The following is a 14,375-nucleotide window of genomic DNA, read 5'->3' as shown; positions in this document are numbered from 1 at the left end:
TTGTACACTTTTCCTTTGGCTTTGAACACCACTTCTTGGCCTGACCTTGATTCTGGCCTGTGCCCAGGTTTGCTGTCACATTATAATCTACATATAATTATTATAAAGTATATTACGCAGTCTGCGGTCTCTGTTTATTATGTTTCTCGAGGCAACGAGCCCAGAGCCTAATGACCAACGTCTTGCCTCCGGTAGAAGGTTTAGGCCACAATCTTGGTGACTTCTTGTCGTAAATCATATTCGAAGTCCTGTGGGTTAATATATGTGTGGTTTATCTCATCTCTTCTTGCTTTTATATGGGAGGCTGATAGGACATGGCTCTGTCTGAACAAATGTGCTGGTAAATGCCTGATATCTCTCCAAGGGCCAGCGATACGGTGACTGTGGGATCATGGTCTTCCTGGCTCTGTGCCTGACTACTTCTGACTTCTTAATCCATTGACTGGGATGACGGAGAAAAACAGTGCCCCCTGTGGGACAAGCCTGTAACTGCATGGACGGATGAGGAAAATACAAATATTGTAGAAGAATGTATCAGATTTGTTCTCAATGTTTTGATTGTATTGATACAAAGTAATTGTTACTTTAATACATTTTCTGAACATGATTATTGTATATGTTAATTTTACATGGAGAAAATGGGCAAAATGTGGAATGGAAAAAAAAAAGGCCAACACTATATCCTCCTAATTATTTGTGAGAAGGACCAGGCTGTTACCCCCTTACACTATGTGTGTGCTTTGTTGGACAGGTCGGCTGGGGATCTATTGTGATCTATTGTGATCCTGATTGCAGATGCTTGTGGTGCCTATCGGGAGAGGAGGCTGTCAAACTATTAATGGACAAGTTACCCCCTTCTTCTTCTTACAAGGGTCCCATAGGGGCCAACAGACATGGCCCCCCCCCCCCCCCCCGACATCGCATATGAAGCTGGTAATTACCTGTTCTGGGGCATCAATCCGTGAGGATCTAGAATGTGAGAAGAATTGTTAAGAGCATGATGAAAGGGGCATAAACTATAAAGTATTGTCAGCACTCACTTGTAAGCTTATATTGGGGTATGTCTGGAATAAGGGGGTCCTCTGGAAATGCTAGCGTGTGTCCATTGATATCCAGGGACCTCAGGTTATGGGCATCTGAGGCTGCGGATACGAACACTGGACATATGGCAGACGTTAGGTAGTTGGGGAATGATTCATGCTCCCAGACACAGGGATGGCAGCGACTTGTAACCGCAGGATTGCAAAAGTTAGTCCTGAGAAATATCCCAGAAATGTGGACAGTGGTAATTGTTACAGACCGAATCGACAATCATTCAAAGCCTGCCCCATAAAGATGGCTGGGATCGGTCCCTTGTGCTGCGTCCGCCTTACTGACCGTTTATAGATTGTGATAGGAAAAGTTCCTCGTCGCTGAAAATGAATCGTTCGCCTGATGCCAAGAAGATGATGCTTATTTTTATCACTTTGTTTGCTAGCGCAGGTCCTGCGTGACCAATTACTGCATCTGCACCTCCCATTACTCCTCCATACTTGGTACAATTCTTATTTTTAATCAAATAGATTGAAATTAAAAAGTTCTGCCACTTTCCGATTCTTCAGCATGGCGCATGTAGGTTCAAGAATTTTGTGCAAAATCAAACAATGCTCTTTACTTTTCTTTGCCCCGATTTGTGTCCAGGTCACTTGTTTCGTTAAAATGTCGCATTGTTGCATGCGGCTCTTGCGTTTGTGCATGGAGAGACTGGAGAACATTTATGAAAAAAAGTTCAACAACTTTTCAAAAAGTAGAATATTAAATAAGCCATAAGCGTCTTAATTGTAAAAAAAAAAAAAAAAAAAAAAAAAAGGAACAGATAAGTAGAAAAAAGAGTTAAATATAATCAGAATGGAAAAACTAGGCGAAAAGCAAATGCAATAATGCAAATTCAGTCGTGTATCGGAGCCCTTGTGCTTCAGTCCTTTATCATTTGTAAGATCTCTGCATGCTGTAAGTGAATGGACACATTGTTTCCACACACAGATTGAGAACCTGTGCGGATTTATTGTCTCTGTGGAGCTTCGCCAGATCGTCCTATAGACTGCGGCCTGATTCATTGACCTGCGCTGATACATTGTTACAGGCATCAGATCAGAGAGCGATCTCTACTGCAGATGGATTCATCAATCTATTCTGGATACAACTGTAACAACCCCTCAGCTGTGAGAAGTATTGCGTCTTCTTTGTACGCCCCGCATACTTTGCTGGGATATTTTGGGACCGTCCGGTCTCGGTTGTTTTCTAAGATGTGATCGGAGTTTTTCGGGAGTGGTGCGGTCACGGATGTCGGTCCACGTGATGAGCCAATGAGTCCTGTGGGTGCAGGCGAATATCCGATTGTTGTCATATTCCGAGGAAGGATTCCCATATATGTTGCCAGTGGAAATTGTCATTAATGGGGGGTGTGGGGTGGATCCTCCTCAGACGTTTTGTGCTTTGGGACATGGAATTGGTTTCAGAAATGATGGAAAATTAGTGAAATATCAGTAAGGACTAAGGAGGGCGCGTTCTCCCAGAAATCTGCGGCTCAAGGATAAGTGGATCCCGGACACAAAGCGAATTTATCCCTACAGTGAGCAAAATGTTCCGTCTTCTTCACTGCGGCTGATGTTTATTGCTCAGGAAAGTCGCCGATGACTCCGAGCGAGCGGCGAGAGAGGGGCATTATGGGAACTCGAGGGCGTCACACTCACACCGGGCTCACGATGCATTCACATTATGTTTCCTGTTTACTGTGATTTTCTGAAAATACTGTAAAAATATTGCGATTTTGCTTGGAAGTCTTGTCAATTTTTTTTGTGATATTATTATTATTATTTATTATTATAGCGCCATTTATTCCATGGCGCTTTACATGTGAGGAGGGGTATACATAATAAAAACAGGAACAATAATCTTGAACAATGCAAGTCATAACTGGTACAGGAGAAGAGAGGATCCTGCCCGCGAGGGCTCACAATCTACAAGGGATGGGCGAGAATACAGGAGGAGAGAGGACCCTGCCCGCGAGGGCTCACAATCTACAAGGGATGGGTGAGGATACAGGAGGAGAGAGGACCCTGCCCGCGAGGGCTCACAATCTACAAGGGATGGGTGAGGATACAGGAGGAGAGAGGACCCTGCCCGCGAGGGCTCACAGTCTACAAGGGATGGGTGAGGATACAGCAGGAATGAGGACCCTGCCCGCGAGGGCTCACAATCTACAAGGGATGGGTGAGGATACAGGAGGAGAGAGGACCCTGCCCGCGAGGCCTCACAATCTAGAAGGGATGGGTGAGGATACAGGAGGAGAGAGGACCCTGCCCGCGAAGGCTCACAATCTACAAGGGATGTGTGAGGATACAGGAGGAGAGAGGACCCTGCCCGCGAGGGCTCACAATCTACAAGGGATGTGTGAGGATACAGGAGGAGAGAGGACCCTGCCCGCGAAGGCTCACAATCTACAAGGGATGTGTGAGGATACAGGAGGAGAGAGGACCCTGCCCGCGAGGGCTCACAATCTACAAGGGATGGGTGAGGATACAGGAGGAGAGAGGACCCTGCCCGCGAGGGCTCACAATCTACAAGGGATGGGTGAGGATACAGGAGGAGAGAGGACCCTGCCCGCGAAGGCTCACAATCTACAAGGGATGGGTGAGGATACAGGAGGAGAGAGGACCCTGCCCGCGAGGGCTCACAATATACAAGGGATGGGTGAGGATATAGGAGGAGAGAGGACCCTGCCTGCGAGGGCTCACAATCTACAAGGGATGGGTGAGGATACAGGAGGAGTGAGGACCCTGCCCGCGAGGGCTCACAATCTACAAGGGATGGGTGAGGATACAGGAGGAGAGAGGACCCTGCCCGCGAAGGCTCACAATCTACAAGGGATGTGTGAGGATACAGGAGGAGAGATGACCCTGCCCGCGAGGGCTCACAATCTACAAGGGATGGGTGAGGATACAGGAGGACAGAGGACCCTGCCCGCGAGGGCTCACAATCTACAAGGGATGGGTGAGGATACAGGAGGAGAGAGGACCCTGCCCGCGAGGGCTCACAATCTACAAGGGATGGGTGAGGATACAGGAGGAGAGAGGACCCTGCCCGCGAGGGCTCACAATCTACAAGGGATGGGTGAGGATACAGGAGGGCAGAGGACCCTGCCCACGAGGGCTCACAATCTACAAGGGATGGGTGAGGATACAGGAGGAGAGAGGACCCTGCCCGCGAGGGCTCACAATCTACAAGGGATGGGGGAGGATACAGGAGGAGAGAGGACCCTGCCCGCGAAGGCTCACAATCTACAAGGGATGGGTGAGGAGGATACAGGAGGAGAGAGGACCCTGCCCGCGAGGGCTCACAATCTACAAGGGATGGGTGAGGAGGATACAGGAGGAGAGAGGACCCTGCCCGCGAGGGCTCACAATCTACAAGGGATGGGTGAGGAGGATACAGGAGGAGAGAGGACCCTGCCCGCGAAGGCTCACAATCTACAAGGGATGGGTGAGGAGGATACAGGAGGAGAGAGGACCCTGCCCGCGAGGGCTCACAATCTACAAGGGATGGGTGAGGAGGATACAGGAGGAGAGAGGACCCTGCCCGCGAGGGCTCACAATCTACAAGGGATGGGTGAGAATACAGGAGGAGAGAGGACCCTGCCCGCAAGGGCTCACAATCTACAAGGGATGGGTGAGGATACAGGAGGAGAGAGGACCCTGCCCGCGAGGGCTCACAATCTACAAGGGATGGGGGAGGATACAGGAGGAGAGAGGACCCTGCCCGCGAGGGCTCACAATCTACAAGGGATGGGTGAGAATACAGGAGGAGAGAGGACCCTGCCCGCAAGGGCTCACAATCTACAAGGGATGGGTGAGGATACAGGAGGACAGAGGACCCTGCCCGCGAGGGCTCACAATCTACAAGGGATGGGTGAGGATACAGGAGGAGAGAGGACCCTGCCCGCGAGGGCTCACAATCTACAAGGGATGGGTGAGGATACAGTAGGTGAGGATAGAGCTGGCCGTGCAGCGGTTTGGTCGATCGGTGGTTACTGCAGGCTGTAGGCTTGTCGGAAGAGGTGGGTCTTCAGGTTCTTTTTGAAGGTTTCGATGGTAGGTGAGAGTCTGATATGTTGGGGTAGAGGGTTCCAGAGTAGGGGTGATACGCGAGAGAAATCTTGTATGCGATTGTGGGAAGAGGGGATAAGAGGGGAGTAGAGAAGGAGATCTTGTGAGGATCGGAGGTTGCGTGTAGGTAAGTACCGGGAGACGAGGTCACAGATGTATGGAGGAGACAGGTTGTGGATGGCTTTGTATGTCATGGTTAGGGTTTTGTACTGGAGTCTCTGGGTGATGGGGAGCCAGTGCAGGGATTGACAGAGGGGAGAGGCCGGGGAATAGCGGGGGGACAGGTGGATTAGTCGGGCAGAAGAGTTTAGAATAGATTGGAGGGGTGCGAGAGTGTTAGAGGGGAGGCCACAGAGCAGGAGGATACAGTAGTCGAGGCGGGAGATGATGAGGGCATGGACTTGGTTTTTGCAGATTCTTGGTTTAGCCATGTATTTAAGTCTTAGCTGTGTGATACTGTCTGCTGAGCTGTGTATCTAATCCTATCCTGTGTGATACTGTGAGATACTGTCTGCTGAGCCGTGTATCTAATCATCTCCTGTGTGATACTGTCTGCTGAGCCATGTATCTAATCATCTCCTGTGTGATACTGTTGAGCCGTGTATCTAATCCTATCCTGTGTGATACTGACTGCTGAGCCGTGTATCTAATCCTATCCTGTGTGATACTGACTGCTGAGCCGTGTATCTAATCCTCTCCTGTGTGATTCTGTCTGCTGGGCCGTGTATCCAATCCTGTGATGTGTGGTATAATTTGATAGGCCAGTGTATCTGAGCGCACGTATGATACAGTCTCGGTGAGCCGCGCACCACTAGATTTCCGTCATGTAATGATACAGATTAATCTTCCGGACGGTTCTTACATTATTATCAGCTTCTCCCTTGATTTGCTGAATCTCTGGAATTGTTTTCTTTGCTGTTTATTTCCCGTGTAAATGAATCACAATCTTGTGCAGATCATGGCTGATGACGGCCAACAATCATCTGACACTGGACAACGTCCAATCAGGAGACTAAAAACAAAGCAGATTGCTATACCCTGTATGACCTGATGAGGGCGCCACCTGCACCAGGGATGTGGTCCCAATATTGTGCAGCTACAGAACGCACTGGAGAAGCTTCACTACAGGACACTAAACTAGATGTGAAGTCTGCCTGCCATCATTTGCTGCTCGGCTGCTGCTCCCTGTTATCAGCTGTTTCATGCTGGGGAGAGGTGGACGATAGTGGTCAATGATGACAGAAAATGTAAAACCTCCAGGATCAGTACTTTATATCACATATTTCTAGGGCAGATACATCCGATATCAGAGCCCGATCTTGTTAGCGCTTTGGGTGTAGTTCTCCTTTAATTAGCACATCTGCAGCTATCATTGTATCAGGGGCCTCTCAGAATGGTGGACGGGTTACACACATTTTTCAGCCCCTGATTGGCCTCCAGGGTTAATTCAGTTTAGGAATATTAGATTGTGGGTAACTCTTTCTCCACTTCCCAAAATCTCTGCTTTCAGACAGGGAACAAAAATAAAATGTCCTTTTTGATCACATCCAGAGGCTAAAACTTTGTTCAGACCTTATATTTCCCACAAATGCATCTGGTTTGACAATCCTCTATGAGGCAAATGTGTCGCTTGTCCTGATCATTTGTTACAATGTATCAGTGCATGAAAAATCTATCAGTTAGTTTAGCTCATAGAGGATTGTCTGGACGGGATATAAATTTAAATTTGAAAATTGATTGAAAAATTCCTGGAAAAACAGAATAAATGTCTTAGAATTCTATTCCAAGTGATTATTTTCATTTTGAATTTGTTTTTGTATTCTAGCCAATCAGCACCGAGAGCCCACAGAAGCATGTAGACACGACAGTGAGTATCTGTGTAATATATGTGTATAATATATATACTGATACTGTGTATGTGTGTGTGTGTGTACTGTGTATATATATATACTATTGTGAATCTATCATAGAGCAATCAGTGCAAAATGGAAACATCTAAAAACTCTACGAGGGAAAGGGGACAACTGTGATCTGTCTATAATCTATCATCTAATAATAATCTATATATAGCAACAACATATTCCGCAGCGCTTTACAGTTTCAAACACAACAGTCATAAGTAACAACGTTAGCAATACAATAATTAAAGCACAATAAGCCGCCCCTGCTCGTGAGAGCTTACAATCTACAATGAGGAGGGGAGATACAAAGTACAGGTGTGTATTTACAATGATGTATTTACAATGAGGGTCCAGCCATCTTCAGGGGGTGGGGGATAGATGGAGATAGTGAATGGGCTACACACACACAAACATAAAATGACTTTGATTAGTGAATGTGATAGGCCGCTCTGAACAAATGTGTTTTGAGCGAGCGCCTAAAACTATGCAAATTGTGGATGGTCCTAATATCTTGGGGTAGAGCATTCCAGAGGATTGGCGCAGCACGGGTGAAGTCTTGGAGTCGGGAGTGGGAGGTACGGATTAGTGCAGAGGATAGTCGAAAGTCATTAAGACCGATAGACAGAAATGAGGGAGGAGATGTATGGGGGGCCGCACTGTGAAGAGCTTTGTGGGTGAGAACAAGTGCTTTGAATTGTATCCTGTAATGAATGGGCAGCCAGTGTAATGACTGGCGAAGAGCGGACGAGTCCGAGTAACGATTGACGTGTATAGTTGTGTGTCATTGGCATAAAGATGGTACTGAAAGCCAAATCTGCTGATGGTCTGTCCAATTGGGGCCGTGTAGAGGGAGAAGAGAAGGGGGCCAAGGACTGAGCCCTGAGGGACCCCGACAGTGAGAGGAAGAGGAGATGAAGTGGAGCCAGAGAACAGAACACTGAAGGAGCGGTCAGAAAGGTAGGAGGAGAACCAGGAGAGAGCAGTGTCCTTAATGCCTAGTGACTGGAGCCTAGAGAGTAAGAGACGGTGGTCAACAGTGTCGAAAGCTGCAGAGAGTGGTCACCATTACATTTTGCTGCCAGAAGGTCACTTTGATGAGTGTAGGGGGTGGAAACCGGACTGTGAAGGGTCTAGGAGGGATAAGTGGAGAGGTAAAGGGTAAGGCAGGAGTAGATCAGGCGCTCCAAGAGTTGAGAGATGAAGGGGAGATTGGAGACCGGTCTGTAGTTATTTGTGCAGGATGGATGGAGAGAGGGTTTGTTTAGTAATGGAGTAATGATAGAGTGTTTGAAGGAGGGAAGGAAAATGCCAGAGGAGACATAATCTGCAAATTGCCTCTTCTGAGAAAAAGAGGACTTAAACTCTATAGCGCCACCTGTTGGAAGTAGCGATCCTACAAGTCACAATCAACCCTTTAACGAGTCGTGCAATATGACTTAGGATAAAAGCCAAATCAGTATCTCAATTCGCAGACTCGGTGTTTCGGGCTGTTGGCCCTCGTCAGTGCGAAGCGTGAGAACTGATTTGGCTAGGTGAGAGGCTCTGGACTGGGGTCTAAGGGGTAACGTTTCTCCTTATGGAGAGTGACATACCAGCTGGTTTGTCAAGGTAAGGAAGCTTATTCGCCGTGCAATGCTCCTCTGGGAAATTAAATTTGCAAATTGCCTCTTCTGAGAAAAAGAGAACTCTATAGCGCCACCTGTTGGAAGTCGCGATCCCACAAGTCACAGGAGGACAGGGAGAGATTAAAGATTGTAGTTAGGTGAGTTGTGACCACTCTAGAGAGAGACGTGGAGGAGATGAGAGGGAATGGGGTCAGTAGTGCGTGTAGTCGGATGAGAAGAAGAGAGGAGTCTGAAGATCAATTATCTATCAATATATATATTGGGGGTAGCACCATGGCTCAGTGGTTAGCACAGCAGGCTCGCAGCGCTGGGGTCCTGGGTTCAAGTCCCACCAAGGACAACATCTGCAAGAAGTTTGTATGTTCTCCTCATGTTTGCGTGGGTTTCCTCCGGGCACTCCGACTTGCTCCCACATTCCAAAAGCACACTGATAGGGATTCTAGATTGTGAGCCCCATTGGGGACAGTGATGATAATGTATGCAAAACTGTAAAAGCGCGGCGGAATATGTTGGCGCTATATAAAAAATAAAGATGATTATTATTATGTATCCATTATCTGTCTATTATCTAGCTATGATCTGTCTATCTCCTACAGATATATTCATATGATAAAGACTAGACAGATCTAATATCTATTTTACATTTGTCTATCAAACAAATAAGTAACCAGCACCTCTTAACAAAATGATGCAAATGTGAACAGATACAAGCTGCTGCGCCTGCAATGTAAAAAAAAAAAAAAAAATATATATATATATATATATATATATATATATATATACAGTGGGGCAAAAAAGTATTTAGTCAGTCAGCAATAGTGCAAGTTCCACCACTTAAAAAGATGAGAGGCGTCTGTAATTTACATCATAGGTAGACCTCAACTATGGGAGACAAACTGAGAAAAAAAAATCCAGAAAATCACATTGTCTGTTTTTTTAACAATTTATTTGCATATTATGGTGGAAAATAAGTATTTGGTCAGAAACAAAATTTCATCTCAATACTTTGTAATATATCCTTTGTTGGCAATGACAGAGGTCAAACGTTTTCTGTAAGTCTTCACAAGGTTGCCACACACTGTTGTTGGTATGTTGGCCCATTCCTCCATGCAGATCTCCTCTAGAGCAGTGATGTTTTTGGCTTTTCGCTTGGCAACACGGACTTTCAACTTCCTCCAAAGGTTTTCTATAGGGTTGAGATCTGGAGACTGGCTAGGCCACTCCAGGACCTTGAAATGCTTCTTACGAAGCCACTCCTTCGTTGCCCTGGCGGTGTGCTTTGGATCATTGTCATGTTGAAAGACCCAGCCACGTTTCATCTTCAATGCCCTTGCTGATGGAAGGAGGTTTGCACTCAAAATCTCACGATACATGGCCCCATTCATTCTTTCATGTACCCGGATCAGTCGTCCTGGCCCCTTTGCAGAGAAACAGCCCCAAAGCATGATGTTTCCACCACCATGCTTTACAGTAGGTATGGTGTTTGATGGATGCAACTCAGTATTCTTTTTCCTCCAAACACAACAAGTTGTGTTTCTACCAAACAGTTCCAGTTTGTTTTCATCAGACCATAGGACATTCTCCCAAAACTCCTCTGGATCATCCAAATGCTCTCTAGCAAACTTCAGACGGGCCCGGACATGTACTGGCTTAAGCAGTGGGACACGTCTGTCACTGCAGGATCTGAGTCCATGGTGGCGTAGTGTGTTACTTATGGTAGGCCTTGTTACATTGGTCCCAGCTCTCTGCAGTTCATTCACTAGGTCCCCCCACGTGGTTCTGGGATTTTTGCTCACCGTTCTTGTGATCGTTCTGACCCCACGGGGTGGGATTTTGCGTGGAGCCCAAAATCGAGGGAGATTATCAGTGGTCTTGTATGTCTTCCATTTTCTAATTATTGCTCCCACTGTTGATTTTTTCACTCCAAGCTGGTTGCCTATTTCAGATTCAGTCTTCCCAGCCTGGTGCAGGGCTACAATTTTGTTTCTGGTGTCCTTTGACAGCTCTTTGGTCTTCACCATAGTGGAGTTTGGAGTCAGACTGTTTGAGGGTGTGCACAGGTGTCTTTTTATACTGATAACAAGTTTAAACAGGAGCCATTACTACAGGTAATGAGTGGAGGAAAGAGTAGACTCTTAAAGAAGAAGTTACAGGTCTGTGAGAGCCAGAAATCTTGATTGATTGTTTGTTTCTGACCAAATACTTATTTTCCACCATAATATGCAAATAAAATGTTAAAAAAACAGACAATGTGATTTTCTGGATTTTTTTTTTCTCAGTTTGTCTCCCATAGTTGAGGTCTACCTATGGTGTAAATTACAGACTCCTCTCATCTTTTTAAGTGGTGGAACTTGCACTATTGCTGACTGACTAAATACTTTTTTGCCCCACTGTATATATATATATAGATATATATATATATATATATATATATATATATATATATATATATACATATACAAACCACAGGACCCAGGAGCTCTATATGGCAATATGTCTGCAAGCATTGAATGTATGAAATGTAAACTACATTACTGCCATATAGACTATGCTTATAAAATATTGGTATTTAGCGCACAGATCGGTTTGTATCTTTCCATCGATTTATTCTGAAGCCTATTTAACAATAATAATAAAAATAATAATATGGATTTACATGGACATTTCCACTTTAAAGTGGATATGGCTTCTATTTATGATTAATTGCTGTCTGATCTCCAAGACCCCCATGACCTGATGAGGGGGCTGCGGTGCTGGTTTAGAGCTGTGTCCATAATACAGTGGCCCCCTGTCAGCATCTTCATTCTCAGGATTGGCAATCAGACCCCCACTGACTAAGCAGCGATGACGTATCCTGCTGATAAGATGGAAACACTTTCTGAAAGAATATTCTCATCTTAAACATTTATGGCTCATCTGCCGGACCCCACCTGTTGTGAGAAGGGTGGTCCCTAAGGCTGCATTTACACATCTGTATATGTGATGCAATGAGCGGCTGAGGGTCTCCGGACCCTACCTGAACATGCACATATCCATATTTGAGGCTCGTGGCCGGTCCATACATTGCGGTCTGTACGCCGCAGACTGTCCTGACACACGGATGTGTGAATTCAGCCTTAATCCTATTTCCACTAAGTAATGTGTCCGGATAATACAGCCTCGTTCTATAACTCCCATTGACGTAGTCTGCACCCATCTCCAAGTGAAAAGGTATCCAGAGAGCTCGTTAAGGGGGGCCGAACGACAGCCCCTGTAGAAGCCAATGTGGCGGTTACATTGGTTGCCAGGAGCAGAACTAACAAGTAGAGGAATAGAACTTTTCACAACGTGACATAAAGTCTGTAACGATTAGGAATTTTCTAGCTGATTGTGAAAATAGCTGAAATGTTTCTCTGCTCTTATTTGTGCCCGTGACCGTGCAGCCAGCGAAGGGTTAATGGGGCTGCTGTGCTCATCAGCTGATAAGAGCCTGACCCTTTAGCTACAGGGAGAAGAGAACATTGCTGGGAGAGAGCGGCTGCTTTCGCTTTATAGTCAAAAATGTTCCTTTTTTAATACTAATTGCAATAATAATGGCACCCTCGACATAAGGCCGGCGGACCCTGGGGGCAGACGTCGGCAGGGCAGGGGAGGGTTAATTGAGATTTTGAATTTTGTCGATTTTTGGAACTTGCGGTCATGAAGTCGTGGAAACGTCTGGTGAGGACTCTCAGCTTTTCACAGGTAGGTTTTATGGAATATGTATTCATAGGATCAAGAATAAAATGTTAGGTCTGTGCGGAAATCGCTTAAAGGGATATCCCATAATTTCATTTAAAGGGGGTGTTACAATTAGTTTTGTTTCCTGTAAATATAATTCTATAATAAAAGGTTCTGCAACTTTGCAATATATTTTGGGTTCCAATTCCTCGCCATTTCCAAATGTCTGTGTTTACAATCAGGGAATGGGAGTGTTCACACGTTCAGTATCTGGTCAGTATTTTACATCAGTATTTGTAGCCAAAACCAGGAGTGATAAATGCAGAAGTGGTGCATATGTTTCTATTATACTTTTCCTCTGATTGTTCCTCTCCTGATGTTGGTTTACAAATACTGATGTAAAATACTGACCAAATACTGAACGTGTGAACGTGGCCTGAGGGGTAAAATCTCTCCAGACTGGATGCTTCAGAACCTTCCGGGAGCTAATCAAAGCCACATAGATCCCTCTCCTCTCTCGTTACAGTGTATCAGTCTGGCCGCTCGGCTGTAACATTCTACCTGCACTGATACATTGTTACATTGTAGAAGACAGGACAGGCTTCAGACTAAGGTGCAGCGCTGGTCTGGAGAGATCCGGATGTAAAGAACAATCCGTGTTCATTCACAGACAGCAGGCGGAGATGCTGAAATCATAAGAAATTGATGTAGAAAGTGATATATGTACATAGGACTGGGAGATCAGACTTGTCATTCCCTCTACTGTCATTTGTAATCCCTCCGGCAGCCATGGGGCATCTCCGCATCTCAGCTGCCTGCAGATCAGGGGCAGGAAGGCAAATAATAATCTTTTCTGGAATTACTAGTTCAGCCTTTCCCTCCTGTGTTCTGGTCCGAGCGGATACTGCACATAGTGTTACAATGTTTCTTGGCTCTGGATCTGATACTCGGCGGCGCCTCCATATGTTTACACTGTAATCTATTCTTACTTCCTCCTCACAGTTTTGCCAAAGATTTAAAGCCCAATCGTACTGATAATGCCATAAATGTTCTTATATAGGGCAGGGTCCTCGCCCCTCTGTATCAGTCCGTCATTGTTAGTTTGTTTACTGTATGTGATATTTGTAACTTGTATGTAACCCCTTCTCATGTACAGCACCATGGAATCAATGGTGCTATATAAATAATAATAATAATATTGTGTCCATACTGATACATTACACTCCTGAAGGTATAATAATCCCACATTCTCTATTTTGTTGTGCCGGTATATGTCCTTTATTGTTAACTGTTGTCAGCCACTTATCTGCAGCTGCTGTATCCATCTGTATAGTATCCATCTATGTATCTATCTCGCTATCGATGTATCTATCTGTCACACATCTATCTATTGATATCTATCTTTTCTTGTTACATTTTATCCTCACTTCCTTGCTTAATTTTTCTACAAATCCAAATGTGTGTAACGTGGTGCAGGACGGTAGCCATGGACGGGGTCCTCCTCTCTTGCACCCTGGAACGTTTCATGAAAGTGGTGGTCCTGGCTGGGTGTGTGGACTTATGCTGTTGGGTGCTACGCCCGAGCAGGCCGCATGTTACCGATGACTTTGGTTGGCCCGGACCAGATGTTGAGGATGTCAATGAGGGAGACCATTAGTCAAAAATAAACTTTTTACTGAGTGATAACTTGGCGGGGGTTATATACAGGAGATGGCGGGTGCACAACTTGGTGAACGATTCCTGCACAATGTGGAGCATTTTCCACACAGTTTCAATCTCTTCCTCTTCTCTTGTTACTTGTCCTCTATCTTCACCACAGCCCGACTCAGTATAACAGTCCAGTTAGTGACAGTCCTCGTCTCTACCCGCGGTCCTGCGTCTTCTTTCCCCTATAGGAACCTATCCTGCCAGTATGGCCGATACTTATCTTCTCTGTCCCTGACGTAATGGAACTCGGGCTCGGGTCCGGGGAACTTTCTTTGTCTAACGTACTGTGTCTCCTCTTG

The 14,375-nt window shown here is 45.7% G+C and overlaps 1 protein-coding gene across 10 annotated transcripts in view; it reads left to right on the top strand.

The window, feature by feature from the left end:
• Positions 1-14,375, top strand: part of TNS1 (tensin 1) — a 441,100-nt gene that overhangs the window by 295,972 nt on the left and 130,753 nt on the right. For 8 of the 10 annotated variants that reach the window (XM_069732691.1, XM_069732690.1, XM_069732693.1 and 5 more), the window contains one exon: positions 6,970-7,011. In XM_069732691.1, the coding sequence (XP_069588792.1) occupies positions 6,970-7,011 (42 nt within the window). Of the gene's footprint in view, positions 1-6,969; positions 7,012-12,157; positions 12,394-14,375 lie in introns of those variants that run through there. The other 2 variants (XM_069732696.1, XM_069732695.1) reach the window with 2 other exon arrangements.

This window comes from Ranitomeya imitator, chromosome 7 (assembly GCF_032444005.1).
Source record: "Ranitomeya imitator isolate aRanImi1 chromosome 7, aRanImi1.pri, whole genome shotgun sequence".
Taxonomy (NCBI): domain Eukaryota; kingdom Metazoa; phylum Chordata; class Amphibia; order Anura; family Dendrobatidae; genus Ranitomeya; species Ranitomeya imitator.
Note: the sequence above shows the minus strand (reverse complement) of the source record. Positions and strands in the feature narration are given on the sequence as shown.